The sequence below is a fragment of the Sinohyriopsis cumingii genome, unplaced genomic scaffold (genome assembly GCF_028554795.1).
Source record: "Sinohyriopsis cumingii isolate HCF-2022 unplaced genomic scaffold, ASM2855479v2 utg001510l, whole genome shotgun sequence".
Taxonomy (NCBI): domain Eukaryota; kingdom Metazoa; phylum Mollusca; class Bivalvia; order Unionida; family Unionidae; genus Sinohyriopsis; species Sinohyriopsis cumingii.
Genome location: NW_028316007.1, coordinates 2310831 through 2335271, shown reverse-complemented (window position 1 = coordinate 2335271; position 24441 = coordinate 2310831). Strand labels below are relative to the sequence as shown.

The following is a 24441-nucleotide window of genomic DNA, read 5'->3' as shown; positions in this document are numbered from 1 at the left end:
ACATACCCACATTGGCCGAATCCGAGACTCGAACCCATGCAGACAGAAATGTAGGTCAGTAGATGTTACTGGAGTTTTCCTAGGTTCTTCCTCCACCAGTTATACTAGCTGCCATGAATTAGCCTATATGGTGCTAAAACTTTCAAATGACATTAAACCACCATGAACAAAATCATTTAACTAGATGATTGTATGCATTACTGTTAATACAACACACATACAAAACACAGACACTGTGACCTGTATTTTACATTTTACTGGCTTACTTTAAGTTTCTTGATTTAGCTAATGACTAAAAAGGTTTTGCCATGCTTTGTGCATACTATCCTATCAATAACCGTGATACTTGGAATTGAATCTTGATGACCACTACTCCCAAATTTCAGTATTAGGTCATCATGGCTTATAATGTACCATATGCTTTACTGACACAAGTTAAATTTTGTGTTTGATTTTAATTTCTCGGGCACTGTTCATGCTGAGAATCATGAAATTGATTATGATCTGCATCTTTGTTACTAGAAAGAGGGTCATTGTGACCTGTATTTAAGTTTTACAGGTTCGGGTTAATTTTTGGCATTCAGCTCATGACCATGCAAGTGTTTGGCATGTTCAGTGTATGCTTTCCTGCCATGAGTCATACCACTTGGTGAGTGGATGCATCTTGGACAGTTCTACATTGTCTTTTGCAAAATTATCAAGACATGAATTACAGTATATACCACTTATAAGTCAAGTGCTGCTGCACACTACACAGATCCAGATCTGCTGGCACATTATGCATGGGCAGAGATGGGTCTGTGCAGTTTGTTAGGAGTAATCAGTCGAATAAACAGCATAGACCCTGGTCTGCAGGCACATTATGCTACAGCAGATCAGTATCTTTATTGTTTACTGTCTTGACTTGACTTATAAGTGACTATATATGGTAGGTTTGTACTACTGCTGCCCTCCAAGTTTACTCAAAACCTGTGACTTTAAAATAGTAAAATTAAACTTTTGGGGTTGAAAAATATATAGCAGATTTAAAGAACAATGACTTGTACAAATATTTATACAAAAGCACTCTCTCATTTGTATCAACTTATTACACTAAGATGATACCATAGCATAGAATGTTATTTTTTTTAATTTTTTTTTATGTCACAGTAGGTAGAAGTGAAATTGCTGATTGCAATCTGGCATAAACTTCTTAATACAGAGAAATGATTTTTCATCTCATCAGTAGGAGTCTGAATTATAATTGATATTAAATAATCAAGTACCAGCATACTTTTCCAAGATATGCACATTAGCTATTTTTTAGTAACAAGCATGAAAAATCTCAATAAAATCAGCTACAATCTGTTTACAAAGTAATAACTGGATGAAACAAGCCTTTGACTACCTTTCCAGTATTCTTCAAGTAAATCTCTGATGTTGGATGAATGGGTAAGCAAAGGGCTGTTCCAGTTGCAATTTGTACTCTATTTACCTGTTCTTGGTCTCGTCACATACAGGATCAACCCCTGTAGTTATTCATTACTTTCCAAACTGGCTGCCATTTTGGTGCTGGAACCCACGGCAAATATTCATTCACTCAAATTATTTTACAGAATTTGAATTATTCTAATTTTGGACATATTTCTTATAGTTTCATTTATATTCAAAAATGCTAAATCTGAAAGTTTGTACAATTCATTTTCAAACATGAATGATGTTTTTTGTTGTAAAAAATATTTTAAAAACTCCTATGCAGTTTCATGTTGAGTACAAAGTTCATCAATTTGCAGGGGAAGATTTTATTGCATTGGTGTGGAATTGCCCTATTTTCACCTTGGAACCTGCATTATGGTCATTCATAAAGATTCTCTAATTTATCTACACATCTGGCTCTCTATACAGTACTGTTCTGTACTGTGTTTTGTTGTGTTGTACTAGACTAGATATACATTCATTATCACAAATATGGAAGGGTTGGCTGTAATGTTTTGATTCATTCTTTAACAGGTACATGTCTTTGTGATACTGGGTACATGGCTTCTGATTGCTCACTGGGTATCAATACACCACCAACTGTACAACGTCTATTGACACAACAGTGTACATCAACAGCCGCTGGTCTTTGTGATACTACAGTTGTCTTTGGTGACCAGTTTGTTAATACACGATTGCTGACATGCCATGAAGAAGAACTTGAGGTAATATAACTTTCTGATGGTATTACACAGCGGATTGAAAATTGTTTTTAAACTCACTGTAGCCTTTGATTTTTTTTTTAATGTTTCACTTAATGTCTTTGCATTGCTAGACAATTTTACTGTGTGTCATTGCTTAGTGTCAGACGATTTTGCTGTGTGTCATTGCTTGGTGTCAGCCACAGTGTCAGACAATTTTGCTGTGTGGCATTGCTTAGTGTCAGCCACAGTGTTTGACAATTTTCATGTCTTAATGTTATGACTTAAATAAAAGTGAACATTACATGTCCCACATTATAATGCAGTAATTTTGATCCATACCTGTCAACCATGTTATGTCAAACCTCGTTATATAGAAAACTGATATCATGGAATGGAATATCCCGAGAACCATGACCTTTATAAAGCAAGATATATTGAAAATATCATAACCTACTGAACCATGATATATTGGGCACTATATGCATTTGTTAAATAATGTTTTATTTTGAAAATGAATTAAAGATAGAAGACTAAGCTTCACCTTAGTTTCCTTCCTGCCATATACATTTGTATGATTTTTGTCATGGGGTCTATATTGGTATTGCATTGTATGGAGAATTGCATTATAATGAGAGAGAGTTTGATGTGATAAAATGATTAAAGCAATAATCTTCACGTATCCCAACTTGACCAGTTTATCATATCCCAACTTGACCAGTTTATCGTATCACAACATGACCAGTTTATCATATCCTAACATGACCAGTTTATCATATCCCAACATGACCAGTTTATCATATCACAACATGACCAGTTTATCATATCCCAACATGACCAGTTTATCATATCCCAACATGACCAGTTTATCATATCCCAACATGACCAGTTTATCATATCCCAACATGACCAGTTTATCATATCCCAAGATGACCAGTTTATCATATCCCAAGATGATCAGTTTATCATATCCCAACATGACCAGTTTATCATATCCCAACATGACCAGTTTATCATATCCCAACATGACCAGTTTATCATATCCCAAGATGACCAGTTTATCATATCACAACAAGACCAGTTTATCATATCCCAACATGACCAGTTTATCATATCCCAACATGACCAGTTTATCATATCCCAACATGACCAGTTTATCATATCCCAACATGACCAGTTTATCATATCCCAACATGACCAGTTTATCATATCACAACATGACCAGTTTATCATATCCCAACATGACCAGTTTATCTTATCCCAACATGACCAGTTTATCATATCCCAACATGACCAGTTTATCATATCCCAAGATGACCAGTTTATCATATCCCAACATGACCAGTTTATCATATCCCAACATGACCAGTTTATCATATCCCAAGATGACCAGTTTATCATATCACAACATGACCAGTTTATCATATCCCAACATGACCAGTTTATCATATCCCAAGATGACCAGTTTATCATATCCCAACATGACCAGTTTATCATATCCCAACATGACCAGTTTATCATATCCCAACATGACCAGTTTATCATATCCCAACATGACCAGTTTATCATATCACAACATGACCAGTTTATCATATCCCAACATGACCAGTTTATCATATCCCAACATGACCAGTTTATCATATCACAACATGACCAGTTTATCATATCACAACATGACCAGTTTATCATATCCCAACATGACCAGTTTATCATATCCCAACATGACCAGTTTATCATATCCCAAGATGACCAGTTTATCATATCCCAACATGACCAGTTTATCATATCCCAACATGACCAGTTTATCATATCCCAAGATGACCAGTTTATCATATCCCAACATGACCAGTTTATCATATCCCAACATGACCAGTTTATCATATCCCAACATGACCAGTTTATCATATCCCAACATGACCAGTTTATCATATCACAACATGACCAGTTTATCATATCCCAACATGACCAGTTTATCATATCCCAACATGACCAGTTTATCATATCCCAACATGACCAGTTTATCATATCACAACATGACCAGTTTATCATATCACAACATGACCAGTTTATCATATCCCAACATGACCAGTTTATCATATCCCAACATGACCAGTTTATCATATCCCAACATGACCAGTTTATCATATCCCAAGATGACCAGTTTATCATATCACAACATGACCAGTTTATCATATCCCAACATGACCAGTTTATCATATCCCAACATGACCAGTTTATCATATCCCAACATGACCAGTTTATCATATCCCAACATGACCAGTTTATCATATCATATCCCAACATGACCAGTTTATCATATCCCAACATGACCAGTTTATCATATCCCAACATGACCAGTTTATCGTATTCCAACATGACCAGTTTATCGTATCCCAACATGACCAGTTTATTGTATCCCAACATGACCAGTTTATCGTATCCCAACATGACCAGTTTATTGTATTCCAACTTGACCAGTTTATCGTATCCCAACATGACCAGTTTATCATATCCCAACTTGACCAGTTTATCATATCCCAAGATGACCAGTTTATCGTATCCCAACTTGACCAGTTTATCATATCCCAACATGACCAGTTTATCATATCCCAACATGACCAGTTTATCATATCCCAACATGACCAGTTTATCGTATTCCAACATGACCAGTTTATCGTATCCCAACATGACCAGTTTATTGTATCCCAACATGACCAGTTTATCGTATCCCAACTTGACCAGTTTATCATATCCCAAGATGACCAGTTTATTGTATCCCAACATGACCAGTTTATCGTATCCCAACATGGCCAGTTTATCATATCCTAACATGGCCAGTTTATCATATCCTCACATGACCAGTTTATCATATCCCAACATGACCAGTTTATCCTATCCCAACATGACCAGTTTATCGTATCCCAACTTGACCAGTTCATCATATCCCAACATGACCAGTTTATCATATCCCAACCTAACCAGTTTATCATATCCCAACATGACCAGTTTATCATATCCCAACATGACCAGTTTATCATATCCTAAGATGACCAGTTTATCATATCCCAACATGACCAGTTTATCATATCCCAACTTGACCAGTTTATCATATCACAAGATGACCAGTTTATCATATCACAACATGACCAGTTTATCATATCCCAACATGACCAGTTTGTCATATCCCAATATGACCAGTTTATCATATCCCAACATGACCAGTTTATCATATCCCAATATGACCAGTTTATCATATCCCAACATGACCAGTTTATCATATCCTAACATGACCAGTTTATCATATCCCAACATGACCAGTTTATCATATCCCAACTTGACCAGTTTATCATATCACAACATGACCAGTTTATCATATCCCAACATGACCAGTTTATCATATCCCAACATGACCAGTTTATCATATCCCAACATGACCAGTTTATCATATCCCATCATGACCAGTTTATCCCATCCCAACATGACCAGTTTATCATATCACAACATGACCAGTTTATCATATCACAACATGACCAGTTTATCATATCCCAACATGACCAGTTTATCATATCCCAATATGACCAGTTTATCATATCCCAACATGACCAGTTTATCATATCACAACATGACCAGTTTATCATATCCTAACATGACCAGTTTATCTTTTCTGCAGCAATTTCCAAGATACATGTACTAAGCATTTATTTTAGTGAATCAAATTTTGTAGTGTGAGAGAAATTTAATTGAAGGTGAAGAAGAGAGATTTCATTGCAATGTTTACAAAGCCAAACAAAGACAAGACAAATTTTAGTTATTCATGAATAATATTATCAGTAGTTTTCCTCTGATAGTGCTTATACATAGTTCACTTTAGTGTGTGATCACTATGTTGTGTGCTTGTACATAGTTCACTTTAGTGTGTGATCACTATGTTGTGTGCTTGTACATAGTTCACTTTAGTGTGTGATCACTATGTTGTGTGCTTGTACATAGTTCACTTTAGTGTGTGATCACTATGTTGTGTGCTTGTACATAGTTCACTTTAGTGTGTGATCACTATGTTGTGTGCTTGTACATAGTTCACTTTAGTGTGTGATCACTATGTTGTGTGCTTGTACATAGTTCACTTTAGTGTGTGATCACTGAGTTGTGTGCTTGTACATAGTTCAGTTTAGTGTGTGATCACTATGTTGTGTGCTTGTACATAGTTCACTTTAGTGTGTGATCACTATGTTGTGTGCTTGTACATAGTTCACTTTAGTGTGTGATCACTGAGTTGTGTGCTTGTACATAGTTCACTTTAGTGTGTGATCACTATGTTGTGTGCTTGTACATAGTTGACTTTAGTGTGTGATCACTATGTTGTGTGCTTGTACATAGTTGACTTTAGTGTGTGTGATTACTATGTTGTGTGCTTGTACATAGTTCACTTTAGTGTGTGATCACTATGTTGTGTACTTGTACATAGTTCACTTTAGTGTGTGATCACTATGTTGTTGGTATCCTCCAAGGTCACAGAGACTGTTGTATACAGCAATATGCAGGACTCAGAATTAAAACCAATCCAAGATCAGTACGTTCTCACTAAAACTCCATCCTCACAAACCAGTCAGATCGTTAAATATTTTTGCTGGTTGCTATGATACAGTGTAATATGACCCAAGAAAAGATGGCAAAAAAAACTAAACTAATAACTAAAACATGACCCAGAAAAAAGAATACAAATAACTACAGTATGACCCACAAAATGATGTAATGTGTGTTTTCTGCATTGAGTATTCAGAAAAATATGAATGTGTGTAGATTACTTTTACCAGGATCAATTAAATTTAGGCAGTATCAATGAAAATGTTATGGTCACAATCAATGAAAAGATCAATTAAATTTAGGCAGTATCAATGAAAATGTTATGGTCACAGTCAATGAAAAGATCAATTAAATTTTAGGCAGTATCAGTGAAAATGTTATGGTCACAGTCAATGAAAAGATCAATTAAATTTTAGGCAGTATCAATGAAAATGTTATGGTCACAATCAATGAAAAGATCAATTAAATTTAGGCAGTATCATTGAAAATGTTTTGGTCACAATCAAGGAAAATATCAATTAATTTTAGGCAGTATCAATGAAAATGTTATGGTCACAATCAAGGAAAAGATCAAGCACTGTTTACATTAACCAAAACTTGTTTTCACCATTAATACATTCTAAACCAATACATAGAAATTTAACAAAATACCTGAGCAAGAATTTTTAAAATTTACCTTTTAACTGCACAAAGTGTTGGACTAAAAAATAAAAATCCACAAGGACACCCACCACTTCTTAGGAATATTAACATTCTACTATACAAATATTTTGATGTTTATTTATAGTTTTACTGATACAAATTATGTTTATCACTCAGTTTTGCTGCAACATATGCCAAAATTTCTAAATATGTACATGGTTTACAGTAATCTAACCAATGCTATTTAATTTTTAAAAAACTTTCCCCTATCTACCCATTAGGCTTAACATATATCTGGCAGCTATTTTTACAACATGCATGCCAAATCTCCCTCAACTTGCACTTGTTTCATATGATACATGTCTCTGACCACCGATAACAAGATTCAGTTTGTTAGACATGTCTTTCTTGAATTTATGGACAGATGTTTCATTTGATACATGTCTGTGACCAGCGATAACAAGATTCAGTTTGTAAGACATGTCTTTCTTGAATTTATTTGACAGTTGTTTCATTTGATACATGTCTGTGACCAGCGATAACAAGTCTCAGTTTGTAAGACATGTCTTTGTTGAATTTATTTGACAGTTGTTTCATTTGATACATGTCTATGACCACTGATAACAAAATTCACTTTGTAAGACATGTCTTTGTTGAATTTATCTGACAGATTCACTACAGCATTCCAGCAATTGTTGTGGTATTGTTTCCTACTGTAACATACAATATACAGTGTTAAAAAAATCAGTAATGGAACCATACATACTGCCTGGACATGCCTGGTATACTTTCGTAGAACTGATTATGAATAATTAGCCAAGTAGTGGCTTGCAAACTTGAAATAGTGTTTCTTTTTAAAATGAAAAATGTTACTCATCAGTGGTTTCATTAATGAACATGTTTTCCAAGGTAAATAAAGTGGTTTAAATAAATTTTGTCATCATTATTAATACATACACCTGATCCATAATTTTGTGTAATGTAACAAATTCTTGTCAACTTAGGCATTTTTCTGGAGTGCCAGACATATGTGACAATCAAGATACATAATTTAAATAAAAGAGCACAGAAATCCTACTATACAGTCCTCTTAAGCAGACATGTGGAAATAATTTTAATTGGAACGGATATTTACCTCGTTAAGGACAGCCACATGCATGTACATTTAACATTGACTGATTTTGTAAGTTTTTGTATTGGTAAGCAATATCCTCAGGTAAGTCATTTACACATCTGAACATTGCAGCCTTATTACTCAAGCAAAATTTTATTTGCAATTTAATGAGTTATTCATTTTGGAATCCATGTTTTTGATGATATTTCACAAAAACATCTTTAATATTATTTCATTTTGCTCAAAATGAGGCAGTTTCACAAACTTGTGAATAAATATACAATTTTAAATTCAAATAAGTTTTTACATTTCAGATCTCTGCCACTGGAATCAAAACAACTGGTAGAATTACCAAATCTAATGCCACATTTGAAACCTTCAACATCGTAACATGTCCAGTAAAGGGAACATTGCCATTGTATGCTGCCCTAATCTCTGTCAGTAACAATGGCATCAACAAAGGAGACCCTCAGCTTTACATTATTAGCAATCCATTATGCTATAAATGTGATGTCACCAATGCCACACTTGGAACATGTATAAGAAAGGTATAATCAAAGTCTAATAATTAAAGTTGAAATGTCACCAATGCCACATTGTAACAAGTATAATAATTGTATTCTCATAGGCTTATAGAGTTGAAATGTCACCAATGCCATATTTGGAACCTGTATAATAATTGTATTCTCATAGGCTTATAGAGTTGAAATGTCACCAATGCCACATTTGGAACAAGTATAATAATTGTATTCTCATAGGCTTATAGAGTTGAAATGTCACCAATGCCACATTTGGAACCTGTATAATAATTGTATTCTCATAGGCTTAGAGTTGAAATGTCACCAATGCCACATTTGGAACCTGTATAATAATTGTATTCTCATAGGCTTAGAGTTGAAATGTCACCAATGCCACATTTGGAACAAGTATAATAATTGTATTCTCATAGGCTTAGAGTTGAAATGTCACCAATGCTACATTTGGAACAAGTATAATAATTGTATTCTCATAGGCTTATAGAGTTGAAATGTCACCAATGCCATATTTGGAACCTGTATAATAATTGTATTCTCATAGGCTTAGAGTTGAAATGTCACCAATGCCACATTTGGAACAAGTATAATAATTGTATTCTCATAGGCTTATAGAGTTGAAATGTCACCAATGCCATATTTGGAACCTGTATAATAATTGTATTCTCATAGGCTTATAGAGTTGAAATGTCACCAATGCCATATTTGGAACCTGTATAATAATTGTGTTCTCATAGGCTTATGGAGTTGAAAGTTTAAGATGAGCTGCACAGTGCTGGAAACAATATTGAAAAATAAACTGTATAGTTGTGTTTGAAACATAAATAGGACTTTCATGAGTTTAATTTTTCTTTTTCAACTTTATCACTTATTGCTGGTTTTATTCTCAAACACCAAAATTCATAAAGAGTGAAAGAAAGAAGAACATAAAAAGATCATAGTAAGAAAGGAAACATTTTGGTAAGAAATTCTTTAACATAATCACCTAAAATTGTTGTATGAATTGTCATTGATGGAATGCACTATTTAGTTTTTACTCATCAATGAAGAAGTCTTTTTTTGTACTTCCATTTCACTGGATATTGCCTCATGCCCATGGAGGAAAAATTGTTAACTTCTGATAGCATAAATATAAAAAAATATTGAGAGCATTCACCCAGAATTTTTTTTATATCTGAATACCAAATTTGACACTGTCAGACATTTCTAGATTTGATGAAAAACACTCGAAATTCAAAATTACATCATTTGAAGGGTTACTACCATGCACACTTGCTTATGGGTCCTACTGCAAACTGTACAGACCCAGATCTGACATCCCATAATGCACTGGCAGATCTGGGTCTGTGCAGTTTGCTAGGAGTAATCAGTAGAACAAAAACATAGACCTGGTCTGCTGGGGCATTATGCTGTGATGGCAGATCAGAATCTGTGTTGTTTGCAGTTGAAATTTACTTATAAGTGGTCTGTAATGTAAAACTGTTTTGTCTATGATAAAACATAAATAAGCAAGCATTCAGTAAGAACACATGCCACACAAAATGTGTCAGCAGACTGTAAATGGCCCAGGCCATATGTTATGCACCCTATCCTAGATTTTCCAAATGTATAGATTGTTACTGGTTTATCTTATGTGTCAGCAGACTGTAAATGGCCCAGGCCATATGTTATGCACCCTATCCTAGATTTTCCAAACGTATAGATTGTTACTGGTTTATCTTATGTGTCAGCAGACTGTAAATGGCCCAGGCCATATGTTATGCACCCTATCCTAGATTTTCCAAACGTATAGATTGTTACTGGTTTATCTTATGTGTCAGCAGACTGTAAATGGCCCAGGCCATATGTTATGCACCCTATCGTAGATTTTCCAAACGTATAGATTGTTACTGGTTTATCTTATGTGTCAGCAGACTGTAAATGGCCCAGGCCATATGTTATGCATCCTATCCTAGATTTTCCAAACGTATAGATTGTTACTGGTTTATCTGATGTGTCAGCAGACTGTAAATGGCCCAGGCCATATGTTATGCACCCTATCCTAGATTTTCCAAATGTATAGATTGTTACTGGTTTATCTTATGTGTCAGCAGACTGTAAATGGCCCAGGCCATATGTTATGCACCCTATCCTAGATTTTCCAAACGTATAGATTGTTACTGGTTTATCTTATGTGTCAGCAGACTGTAAATGGCCCAGGCCATATGTTATGCACCCTATCGTAGATTTTCCAAACGTATAGATTGTTACTGGTTTATCTTATGTGTCAGCAGACTGTAAATGGCCCAGGCCATATGTTATGCACCCTATCCTAGATTTTCCAAACGTATAGATTGTTACTGGTTTATCTCATGTTACGGAAGTAATGATCTATACATCATTGCCCATATCTTTTTGTTGCAGACAACAAGCTGTGTTGTTAGTGGTGTGTGTTATGGTGCTGGTGAGAGTAATCCAAGCAACAAATGTTACATATGTGACCCATTTACCAATGACTGGTCTTACAAGATATGTGAGTATGGCTTATATTGAGACTAGACCAAGTTTTTATTCTGTCTTGAAATTTGCTTTTTATTTTGATACTGTTTGATAAACAAAAAATGAGGGTCATAAATGTGTACATAAAACATGTAGAAACTGTAGCAGTTTTTATGGCAGGAGATTTTGAAGGCTTATCATCAATTAAGAGTTAAATATCACATTCATTGCTTTGATACCCATATTTATATGGTTATTGTATTATTCCAGCATAAAGTTTTCTTGTTGTATCATACTGAATTGAACTTAACAGGATTTTACATGTATTGGACAAAACTTGACAGTACCATGTTGGACAGATTATCATATTGGACAGAACATGCAATACTATATTGGACAGAACTTAGCAGTATCTTGTTGGAAAACACTTACCATTATCATATTGGATGAAACTTAATAGTATCATATTGGACAGAACATACCAGTATCATATTGGACAGAACTTAACAGTATCATATTGGACAGAACTTAACAGTATCATGTGGACAGAGCTTAACAGTATCATACTGGATGAACTTAATAGTATCATATTGGACAGAACTTAACAGTATCACATTGGATGAACTTAATAGTATCATATTGGACAGAACTTAACAGTATCATATTGAACAGAACTTAACAGTATCATATTGGATGAACTTAATAGTATCATATTGGACAGAACAGTATCATATTGGACAGAACTTAACAGTATCATATTGGATGAACTTAATAGTATCATATTGGACAGAACTTACCAGTATCATATTGGACAGAACTTAACAGTATCATATTGGATGAACTTAATAGTATCATATTGGACAGAACTTAACAGTATCATACTGGACAGAACTTACCAGTATCATATTGCACAGAACATAACAGTATCATATTGGACAGAACTTACCAGTATCATACTGCACAGAACTTAACAGTATCATATTGGATGAACTTAATAGTATCATATTGGACAGAACTTACCAGTATCATACTGGACAGAACTTACCAGTATCATATTGCACAGAATTTAACAGTTTCATATTGGACAGAACTTAATAGTATCATATTGGAAATAACTTGACAGCATTATATGGACAGAACTTAATAGTATCATATTGGATGAACTTACCAGTATCATAATGGACAGAACATGAAGTATCATATTGGACAGAACTTACCATATTTGATGGCCTATAAGCCGACGCAGAGTATAAGTCGAATGAGAAAATTTGGCAAAGAATGAGCATAAGACAAGGCCAGATCAATAACTTGGCTTTGTCTTTTCACTTTGTTCCTCACAGAATCACGAAGTTTATCCTATCTGTAACTTAGTTACCTTTCCAGTCTGGATCAATAAATGTAACTAAAAGTAGCTAATTTGTTTCACATGAAGTATTTTAAATGTATTATGTACTTTTAGCTACATATAATGATGCTGATATGAAAATTTAGTAAGTTACAGATAGGATAAAATTTGTGATGCTGTGTGGAATTAAAGTATAATAACTTCGGTTTCATAAACATTAAAAGTATCAATGTATGCTATTTCAGATTACCAGCAATAGGGGAATTGCATCATTAATGCTAAATGCTTTTTCCACATTTTTGTGGGGAAGAGAGATATAGAGAGAGATGCATGTTTATTCCCTTGCATTTTTCTTCTTGCACTCATGATCAAAATAAAGTACAGCCAAATATCTTATGAGAGACAGATTCCAGGTCTTTGTGGGTTTTTTCTTCACCATATTGCCCCTGTTTAGCTGAAGCTTTTGTCAAAAAGATGATAAAATTAATAAATTAAATAGCAAAATTTATGTAAATTATGACAATACATACCATACTCCTTCAGGGTTTGAATATTCACAATATTTATATCCATATAGACTCCATTTATTAGGTTAAATTCCTAGAATGACCATTTCGCATAATGTCTAATTTTCTTTGCAAGTACAACAACCTCTCCATTTCCAACAAATAAGATTTTTTTTTCAAGTGCATGTACTCTTCCTGTACTTAGGTGGCAATTGTTTTTGATATTTGTTCATGCTATATGTTACTTTAAATTGCTGTCAGTTCTATCAGCAAGTTCAAAAGATGTCACTGGTTGAGAAATTTACACAAGTAACACCTGGCATTTCCATTCATTATATAGTACCATATTCATAATACACATGGTTAGCCTCATTCCCCTATTGGTAGCCTCACTACTCTGATCTGGTCTGCCAAATCATGACCTCAAGTTGGTGTTAACTCTGGAAAACCTGACTACAGCTGTAGCATATTTAATTAGCATGCACATACCACTACAAGAGCCGTGTGATTTGTGAACAATGGATGTGATAACTAAAACTAGAAGAAATTGCTTACCTAGTGGTTAGTGGTATTAGTTGATAATGGAATATAGTACTGCACTTTGTACATGAGTATGATCACAGTCATCAAGTAAGTGAACAATAAAAGATAACCATACAATTGTAAGTACATCTCTCTCTCTCTCCCCCTTTCTCTCTCAATTCTAATGCACCCATATCAAATTTACATGATGTATATTACAAACAATGTATATTACTAATGCCTGCTGCTTTAACTTAATTACATCTGATATAAGGTAATTTTAATACTGATGATCATGTAATTGATTCAAATCCTCAATGAGGAGTCCTATATTTTTCATACATGATTTCCTTCTCAAAATGAAATACGTTTTTACACATTTTTTTCGTACTTTTTGAGAATTTTTTCTGTACAAATAATTATGTGACATACAATAAAGCAATTTGGATGACAAAATCAACATATAAGTTGATTCAGGGTATAAGAAAAAACTAAGATTTTCTGGTATAAAATAGCTTTGTCTTATAGGCCAGCAAATATGGTAACAGTATCATATTGGACAGAACTTAGGAATATCATATTGGACAGAACTTGGGAATATCATATTGGACAGAACTTGGGAATATCATATTGGACAGAACTTAGGAATATCATATTGGACAGAACTTAGGAATATCATTGTGTAAACTGCGTTCTAGAACAATAATTATTTGTACATATGATGAACATTCAGGTAAAATTTAATTGAACATTTAAATTGATGATTTGGTATTACAGTGACAATTAAATAAGCTTGAAATATATATATATATATATATATATATATATATATATACACACACACACACACATGGGGGGGAGGTCTTAATTAAGTGTGTGCTTACCATGACTTTAAAAGCTATCTGTCTATTTAATATCAACAATAAATAGATTATGCTAGAATTGAAAACCCTGCAAGTTGATCTCATACAAAAATGACGGATAAGATTAGGTATCAATATAACAAAAGAATATTGCTCTGCAGATAATATTTTATGACATAATGTAAGCATTAGTAACTGGAACAACGGATGTTCTACCTGCAAATATTTTTCTAAATTTGCAACCCATTTCAGCTGATGGATGTCCACAGACAACAACAACCATCACCACAACAGTGGCATCTGATGTGGTTGCCAGAGCCAGACCGATTGGAGAATACAATGACAAAACAGTAGTGGGGATATCAGGGGGAATAGCAGCCTTTGCCTTTGTGGTTGTGATTGCAGTTATCATCATCTTTGTAGTTAAGAAGAAGTGAGTACTGATGGGGTACTTTTCTAATTTAAACTCAACTTTATCCACTGTACATCTTCTCTCTGCAGTTTCAGACATGTGGATCAGACCCAGTGTTCCCTTCTGTTTCTTGTAAGCAGAGATTCTACAATTCCCACAGTGGCTTTACGGGAACAATAAATGAGCTCAAATCACTATTTGCTAACACATCCCATATAATTTGCCTATAATTATCTCATGCATTTGTTTAATCATTGTGTTTTTTCCAATTGTTAAAGCACTCTGAAACCACAAAGACAATAGAGGTGTGAAAGTTTATCTGCTGGCCTTGCCAAAACCCATTAAATGAATGATTGCTTCAAGGTCTGTACTATAGACATTCAATTAATTTCTCATGACACATGCTTTCTTTTTTGTAGAACCATGTCAGGCCTTTAGAACCAAATAAGTGTAATCAAGGCCCTATTTTAAATGAAAAAAGATACTAGCTACAATCATTGTATCATCTGTGAAGACTTGTTTGAGGACCTGATCAAATAAAACTTTACTGTTAGACTTGACTAAAAGTACCTTTTAAGTGTAACATATTTGAGGTAGTATGTCTGATTCTTGTCAATTAATAATTAATTTTCAATAGAAGTAGATTGGCATTTAAAAAAATCTTTGGTGAAAAAGATGGATTTGGTCTCATGAGCATTTTAAGTTATCCCCATTTTATTCCAAATTGTGTCCATCCTTCCATCACACTTACATCCAGTTAATCTCTTGATTCCTTTAAGACATCTTCATAAAATGTTGGTATACATCTATATCATGACAGTCGTTTGCATCCATTTAAGGGGCACCTTTGTTAGATTAGTATACTACAGTTTATTACAAATCATGTTAGTCCATCATACTTTTCTCTGGTTTATATCTCCTAAACCATTGAGATATATTCATGGAATTTGTTATGCATTTGCACAATGAGAAAAGTTTGCAAGGTTCGATTTTGTCAGATTAGTAATTTTCATATCCATTTTTATACCCAAGCAAGAGGCAGGAGTTTTAATCATGGTGTCCAGCCTGCATTCAACAGAACTTGCTTCACAGATTATGATGCACAGTTATTGACCATTTTGTATTGTCTCTCTGTCTATTTATCTGTCTGTCACACAGATTTTGATTTATTACCATGAAATTCTTTTGAGCATTTGGCCAGTTTGTCTTGTAGCACAACTAACTTTGCTCCTGCAAGTTTTATTTTCCTTTTGTGCTGTAGCTTATTACAACACAATCTTGTTAGTATAACTGGTCCTGCAGTTTGTCTTGCAGTTTTTTTTATGAATGACTCTGAAAATGTGTATATATGATGTTCAACATCTAAAGATATATAGACACATCTTGATGCTCCCGTGACATGTTCTCTAAGAGCTTTTTCCTATATTTGCTTGCAGCTGGGTGCAGTCTATAACAATTTTGTGAAATCAACTTACATTGTAATTTTTGTTAGATTACTGTGAAACAGTACAAATTATCAGAAGATATTCATGTTGACAAGTCACAATATTATATTTTCTTAAGAGTTAAACACTTTTTGGAACTATAGATTCATCTCCATCATGGAATAGGGGTGGGATGTGGGTGAGGCAGCCAAACTGGATCTAAGAATGGCACCATATGAGTGCACGAATCATGCAAAATTTGTACCAGTTTGAAGAGCAGTGATATGCAAGAACTTCTGCAAATTAGTTTAATGTTGTGTATATTATAATGTACTCTGCACAGTATGCAATTTTTATTTGACTGTTAACCCTTAGAGTGCATGTCATGAGATAAGCTGGTAACCCTTAGAGTGCATGTCATGAGATAAGCTGGTAACCCTTAGAGTGCATGTCATGAGATAAGCTGCACTGCCAGCATAGTTCTCTTGCAGTGCTTGTTGCAACATCTGCCTTTTTTTTAGGTAGGCATCTGTTCAGACATCAGGGTTCTTAAGCTTGAAATTAATGGCTGTTAAACTAATTTGATTGGGGCATTGGGTCCTGGAACAAGCATTATGTCACAGTTTGAATCTTCCATCAAGGATGTTTTACAAATGCTTGTTTAAAATATGAGCTACCTAGGAAACCCAAAATGACTGATTCCCAATATGGTACCTCTTCAGATAATGATTTCATTTTGCAAATACTGACTGTGACTGATGATGACAATGATTTTTGAAGTTTTGAAGGATACTAGAGTATTGGAGCTGGGAAAGTGTTAACAGAAATACCAGTAAGTGATTTTTAACCCAAAAATGATGTTGAATACAATGCACTTGCTGAGTGGACAAAAACAGATGGCATGCCAATTGAAACCTCTTTCAACAGTAATTTGAAATTAAATATGGAAAAGGCAGAATGCCATATTAATTTAAATACAGGAATTTCAAAAGTAGAGTGCAATTTTCATTTAATTTCTCAAATGAATTTATCCTTTGGGATCTTGTACTACAAAATTATATAATACTATTGGTGTTAAGATAAACTGAATAAATAAGAATCTGAAATGAAATTAAAAATAATGATATTTATTTGATCAAAATACATCTGTTTAAAGCAGACTATGGCACCGATGAACCTGAAACCCGAATACCAAATTTTGAAACTGAAAAGAAATCTGACAAAGTTCACTTGGACATACACTGTACCTGGGATGTAGCTGACTTGAATGTGAAATTCTTTGCAATGACACCACCTGAACAAATCCCAAACTTGAGGGTAGAAGTCAGCATAGTTCCCCTTGGCTTCTGATATGACTGACAATAGTCGATTTGTAAGACAGAATGAGAAGGCTCTTTCTAAATGTCTGCTGCTACATTTGAAAGGAATTCACTATGGTTTTCATCTCCATGAAATTTATTTGCTGGGAGTGCTCTTGTAGGACCCAAACCCCATCCACATTTTGGAAGGAGGGCAAAGGTGGACACCCCAGCCTGTGATATTGGTGACTACAGATTGTGATTTTTGGCAGTTGAGTGTGCGAGATACCTACCATAAGCTATGTGAGGTCCTCTCATTTTCTGAGATGTCATGTGGTCAAAAACTTCATAGTCTGAATTTTAGGACAAAGTTTCAGCCACCACTGGGGAGAGAAGGCACTTCAACATGGGTCTCATTAACAAGTTTCCCAAAATAAGATATTTCACTGCATTGAGAAGAACCAAGAAGCAAAGAAATTCTAAGACTTTGAAGTCTTCCTACAAAATGGCATTTGGGAACTAATCTTTGTGTCTCCATTGTGAACCTTGTTGCCCAAATGTGTTAGTTGAAACGTATGACCTAACAGAGCTTGCCACTGGCCCTGGGAAGTGGGAAATGTCTGGAGGTCAAATGATTCAGCTGTGGCACTGCAGAGCCAGACACAAAACTTTGTCTTTAGTAAGGTTCTCAATGGAACATGTGGGATGTGCTCAGAGAGCTGAAATACAGTCTTTATAACAAATCAAGAGGGAATCTCTAACTACGAAATTGTGGAATATATGTCTTTAATAATTTTGAATAATTGTCACAGCATTAGAAACGACTTGGTTGATGGAGGAGTCTACAGGGCCCTGGTAACAGTCTCACCATGCCATGTCAAGCATGTTAGGGTCACTCTGAACTTGAAATATCTGGCTGAATTGTTTTAAAAAACTAGAAAACCTAGTGAGATAAATAGCTGCTATTTTATTGTGTCTGGTGTAAAGCATCTTGTTTTGTGAAATATTGCTTATAAAAAAATTTGAAGCAGATCTTACCATCAATAGAATGTATTTTTACTCTTAGCATTTTGTCACAGGACCCAAAACGCTTGCATATTGCCTAATCATTTAATCAGGTTTTCTTGTCTGAGCATCTGTTATCTAATCATTGCAATTCACTCAGACACAAAACCGTGTCATAAAGAAAGTATTCCACATGATCATGAGAGAGATGGTTAATATGAAAGCAATATTCCTTACGTGTGCTGGCCTCAGGAACTGAACTGGAGTACTGTATTTTATTATGCAGTCAGCTATATATTTGCTGCCCTTTGCTAGCTTCTTCTCTATGCATCTTTAGGCAAGATTTCCTCAAAATAATATTTGCATTTTTGAAACATTTAACAGTTTTCAAGTTTTATCATGCTGTATCTTGAAACAATTTAACGATCTAAAATGTAATACATGTACAGTACCAACTGTGATGGGTTTCTGACATAAGTTTAGTGACGCAATTCCCATCCAATCTAGAGATTTTAATAATTTGGCCAACATTGGCAAAATTACAGTGCAGCATTAATGCCATCATCATTTTTTAAAAATCATTAACTTAATAATCCAAATTATCCTTTGTTTTTCTCCCTAGGTCACAGTCTGCCAGAAAGAAGAAAAAGATCCAATTTGATCTGCATTCAGAGCAACCCTCAACTTCTTCTGGCCGTAGTATCGAAGTTAACCAAGCGTACTATCCCACCTTTGAAAACATGGCCTACACACCCACATACTATCCCGAGCCTGAAGAATATTTCAGTCAGTCTGCAATTCACGCAAGGCATAGCAACAAGCACCACCAAGATGCAATGAGACCATGAAATGGCAACACTGTGGAAACATAGCAACTTTAGAAATCACTGCATCTATGTTGCAAATTTGCTTAGTCTATTAAACAAATAATGATAATGTTTTACCTTAAGAAACAATGAGAAAAGCAGCTTTTTTCCACATTTGCTCAAATTATTTTTAAAAAACGTATTTTTCCAATTCTTTTTTGTGTCTTTTTTTTGGTTTTTAATGTCTCTGTCAAATAGTGATAGAAAAATAGAAGTGCCTTTTCTATAAAAACTATAAACATTTATGCAGTTCTTTATCTGAAAAACTTATTTAGCAGTGAGTAGTTTATTCCTAATGAAATCAATTCAGAGTTCAAATGTTATGGACAACAGAATTGCTGCCAGGTAAATTGTTGTAAAACTGTACGTCCTTAATACCAAAAGTTATATCTTGCATTACAAATTCCAGTATCACAAATACAGCATAAGTTCAGTTGATTTCTTTCAATCGACAATCACTTTACCTCAGGCAAAGAAATAATGTGTTAGTCCTATTATGTTCAATTCAGTAGCCTGAATGAATAATTTACCTATTAATATGCTTAGAGGCAAAATTTTTTGTGTAGAAAGACTCCATTATTGAAACTTGTACTGCATTCATCATGTATAGATATCAGTTAACATATTTCTTATCTACTCTGTAGTTATCACAGAAAATACTTTTTTAACAGCAATGCAAGTCAAACTGATAAAAGCCAATTGAAATGCACACTGGGTGATATGTCACTTATCTTGCACTAAGTGCATCTTAAAATGACTAGTTTCCAGCAGCGAGTTTTAATTGATCTCCGTACAGAGAATGTACTTTAGTACTGACCTTATCTTATTGATTTATGAGTCAAAGCTTCCAGCAGCAAGTTTTAATTGATCTCCGTACAGAGAATGTACTTTAGTACTGACCTTATCTTATTGATTTACGAGTCAAAGCTTCCAGCAGTGAGTTTTAATTGATCTCCGTACAGAGAATGTACTTTAGTACTGACCTTATCTTATTGATTTACAAGTCAAAACATCAAAGATTAATGTTGATAAAACCTAGGATGTTATTTTTGATTCAGAAGGGTAAATAAAGCTTTTGTAATTTTGTATATATTTTAAAACTTTTAACTTTTGTATAATAAAAATGGAATAATTTTTTCATGTTAAAAATCTTATATACACATGGCAGTCTTCAAACACAAAAGTTGTTTTTAAATTAATATATTCTAAATCATCCTAAAAGTGCAAAAATAATTTAATAGAATCAAGGAAAAGTACCATACTTACTTTTAAGTGGAGTTCAACTGCGAACTGCACAGTCCCAGATTTACCAGAGCATAAAGTGACAGCAGATCTGGGTCTGTGGAGTTTGTTTGGAGTAATCAGTAGAACAAAGAATAGAGACTGTGATATGCAGGCGCATTATGTTATGGCAGATCAGTCTTTGTTGTTTGCCATTTGACTTGACTTATAAGCAAGTATATACAGTTAACTATTAAGCAAATTGTCCAGCTTGCTACTGAAGGCAATGTTTTAAGTTCTCTGCTGTTAGAAATATAGAATGAAGGAAATATAACCATGTTATGTCTTTGCTTACATCTATGCAAAATAATAAATCTTTCTGTTCAATATATTGTATTAAAATAATCTGTTTTTTTTATTTAAGTTTGAATTGTATTAAAATAATCTATTTTTCACAACAGAGTTTGAATCTATTTTTGGCAACAGAGTTTGAATTGCAGTAAAATAATCTATTTTTGGCAACAGAGTATGAAAATTGTATTAAAATAATCTATTTTTGGCAACAGAGTTTGAATTGTATTAAAAATAATCTATTTTTGGCAACAGTTTGAATTGTATTAAAATAATCTATTTTTGACAACAGAGTTTGAATTGTATTAAAATAATCTATTTTTGGCAACAGAGTTTGAATTGCAGTAAAATAATCTATTTTTGGCAACAGAGTATGAAAATTGTATTAAAATAATCTATTTTTGGCAACAGAATTTGAATTGTATTAAAATAATCTATTTTTGGCAACAGAGTTTGAATTGTATTAAAATAATCTATTTTTGGCAACAGAGTTTGAATTGCAGTAAAATAATCTGTTTTTGACAATTGAGTTTGTGTTTTGTTTTCATGGCTTGAATTACTCCATTTTCTGAATGTTTATCAGGTTTAGTATCCTTCTCATCCCCATGCTTTGTCTCCATGGTTTCAATACTGTAACCAAAAAATTTAAATATAATTAAATAATAAATATTTTTTTCAAATCTGTTGTTTGAATTTAATTTGATCAAAATGCAAAGTGATTAGGTACTTGTAGCATGGGAATGAAAAACAATTTATTCATGTATAATCAATTTATTCATTCATGCTTGACATATCAAAACAGACTTATTTTTGACCAACAATTTAAATGCATAAATCTGATATCAGGAGATTAAAAAAGAAACTTGTATTTAGGTTTGAAATGAAGTTTAAATGGAATTTGAACAGGAGGTCAAGGGTATTTAACTAGTAATGTACCAAAGATGAAGAAGTGAAAAGGTATATAACTTCCTCAACAAAGTTTGGGAGTAATCCATTTGATTTCATGGGTAAAGTGTAAATTGCTCTGTTCCAGTCAGTATTCAACAACAGTGCAGCTGTAACTTGGACATTACAAGAACATGTGGTCAGTGTATATCTGAGTGATTTCAAACTGATGTCTGCATTTCTGACTAGAAAATACAAAGGACTGAATCAGATTTTAATCATATTTGTATAGCCATATAATCTGAAAAGTTGTATGAAAAACATAATGTGAGATTATATTTATGGCCCTAACTGAGGTAAGTGGGTGGGAGAGACCTGTGTGGCAATGACAAAAATTTCATCTGACCATTCAGCTTAGCAAATATTGTACACAGGATGCATTGCCAACAAGCACAAATTAGAGTTAATTGCATTACTGTTTATGGTTCTAAAATAATTAGATTAACAATAATCAATCACTGAAGGAGCTAATATCTCTTAAATCTAAACATGAAGCCGTGATAAGATTACTTCATCAAGACAAAGAATACAACACATCTTTCAAATTATTAAATCAATTTCCTGTTTATTCTGACATTAGAGATTTGTAGTGCTTGATGAAATTGGCCAAATTACTGCCAAATTTTGTAAGCCATGCCATGACCATTCTATATGAAAAGTATGTTATAGTGGGGTTTCACTGTATTGTTTTTTCCCTGCTTTGGCAGCATGCACATAGTTTGCATTTATAAGGTTTGGTCAGGATATTTTTCACTGATATTGACATTAATGTACGTTTTAACCGTCTGAAGAGACCCAGAGGGGGGATGAGGTTCAAATTTTACCCTTTTTGGTAATCCTATGAGCAAAATAACTACCATGATTTGAGAATATCCACCCCTTGGATTAGGAGATATGGTAATGGACAGTGGAAGTATAACAGTAATCTCCACACTTAACAGTAAAACTTTGGGATAAAAAATAAATTGCCAATCAAAATTACTGGGTATCCATTTGATAAATACGTGATTTTACCAGAATAAAAAGGAGCCCCAAGTGGCCGATGGTCTAAAGTGCTCTCCGTTACGGATCACTGCTATCTCACCTTTTTCTGTGTGGGTTCGAATCGCGGATTCGGCCAATGTGGGTATGTGAGAAAGCTTGCCAGTAGCTTCTCATGGGTCAGTGGTTCTTTCCAAGGTTTTCCCAGGTTCTTCCTCCACCAATAATACTGGCTGCCATGTATAACCTATCATGTGCTGAAAAATGGCATTAAACCCTACAATAACAATAACAACCAGAATTTTAAAAATCCACAAATACTTATTTAAATCCATTTTTATTAACAAGTCTACATAAATCACCAACAATTTACATATGCAGCACTCTAGCATAATGTATGATCTACAGTCACATTAAGACAAAGTTAATGGATACTTCATAATTTCATTATTCCAACTCAGACCACAACCATTACAATAAGTAAAATAATTCCAACTGTCAAATAAAGGGATTTGACTTTAAATGACAAATATTAAAATGTTCAACAATCAATATGAGTCACAAACCAAAGTTGCACGATAAAGATAAATAATGTAAGCATGAGTTTTCAGTGTGCTGTCTAATTAAAAGCTCCAGTCATTAGTACTCTGAATATATATATATATATATATATATATATATATATATATATATATATAAATTTTCATAGTTTTGCACACACAAAAAGTATTTTTTCATCAGCACTTAAAGTGTAAATTGGGAATGATTTCCTTTATCTTACATGGAAAGATCATTGTTCAAACTAAATGTGTGGTTTGTAGCATCCACAAAATCTATACAAATTGGTAATCAATGATAATGTCTGAATTTACATTTTTCCTAAATGACAGGTATTACAGTGGAGTCTCTCTCTCTGTCTCTCTCTCTCTCTCTCATCTTAAACCTGGTTAAGTCATTCATGGTCACATGATTCTGCAGATTACGGGATCTTATTTTCTGCACTTCTGTTCCGAATGTGCATGGGAATCAGATGGATATTGGTACTGTAGTGAATATTCTCCAGCTCGATTCCAATAATCTACAGCTCTAACACGGTAGAACCCAATCACTAGGTCATCTCCTTTTAAATCTGAAGCGAAGAAATTAAAACATTGACTAGGATAAAACTTGGTCTGCAATGTGTACATTCCATTAC

At 33.9% G+C, this 24441-nt stretch overlaps 2 protein-coding genes across 4 annotated transcripts in view; one reads left to right on the top strand and one right to left on the bottom strand.

Annotated features, from left to right (window-relative positions):
- The window catches only part of LOC149772420 (uncharacterized), a 135323-nt gene extending 113478 nt beyond the window's left edge, over positions 1-21845 (top strand). Inside the window, exons 38-42 of the mRNA XM_089947855.1 lie at positions 1990-2180; positions 8811-9044; positions 11433-11541; positions 14996-15176; positions 19505-21845. Of these exons, the coding sequence (XP_089803981.1) occupies positions 1990-2180; positions 8811-9044; positions 11433-11541; positions 14996-15176; positions 19505-19730 (941 nt within the window). The 3' untranslated portion in view covers positions 19731-21845. The remainder of the gene's footprint in view (positions 1-1989; positions 2181-8810; positions 9045-11432; positions 11542-14995; positions 15177-19504) is intronic.
- Positions 21846-23566: 1721 nt separating this feature from the next.
- Positions 23567-24441, bottom strand: part of LOC149772419 (alpha-L-iduronidase-like) — a 60540-nt gene continuing 59665 nt past the window's right edge. For all 3 annotated transcript variants that reach the window (XM_089947836.1, XM_089947838.1, XM_089947839.1), the window contains exon 15: positions 23567-24375. In XM_089947836.1, coding sequence (XP_089803962.1) covers positions 24236-24375 — 140 coding nt within the window. In that variant the 3' untranslated portion in view covers positions 23567-24235. The remainder of the gene's footprint in view (positions 24376-24441) is intronic.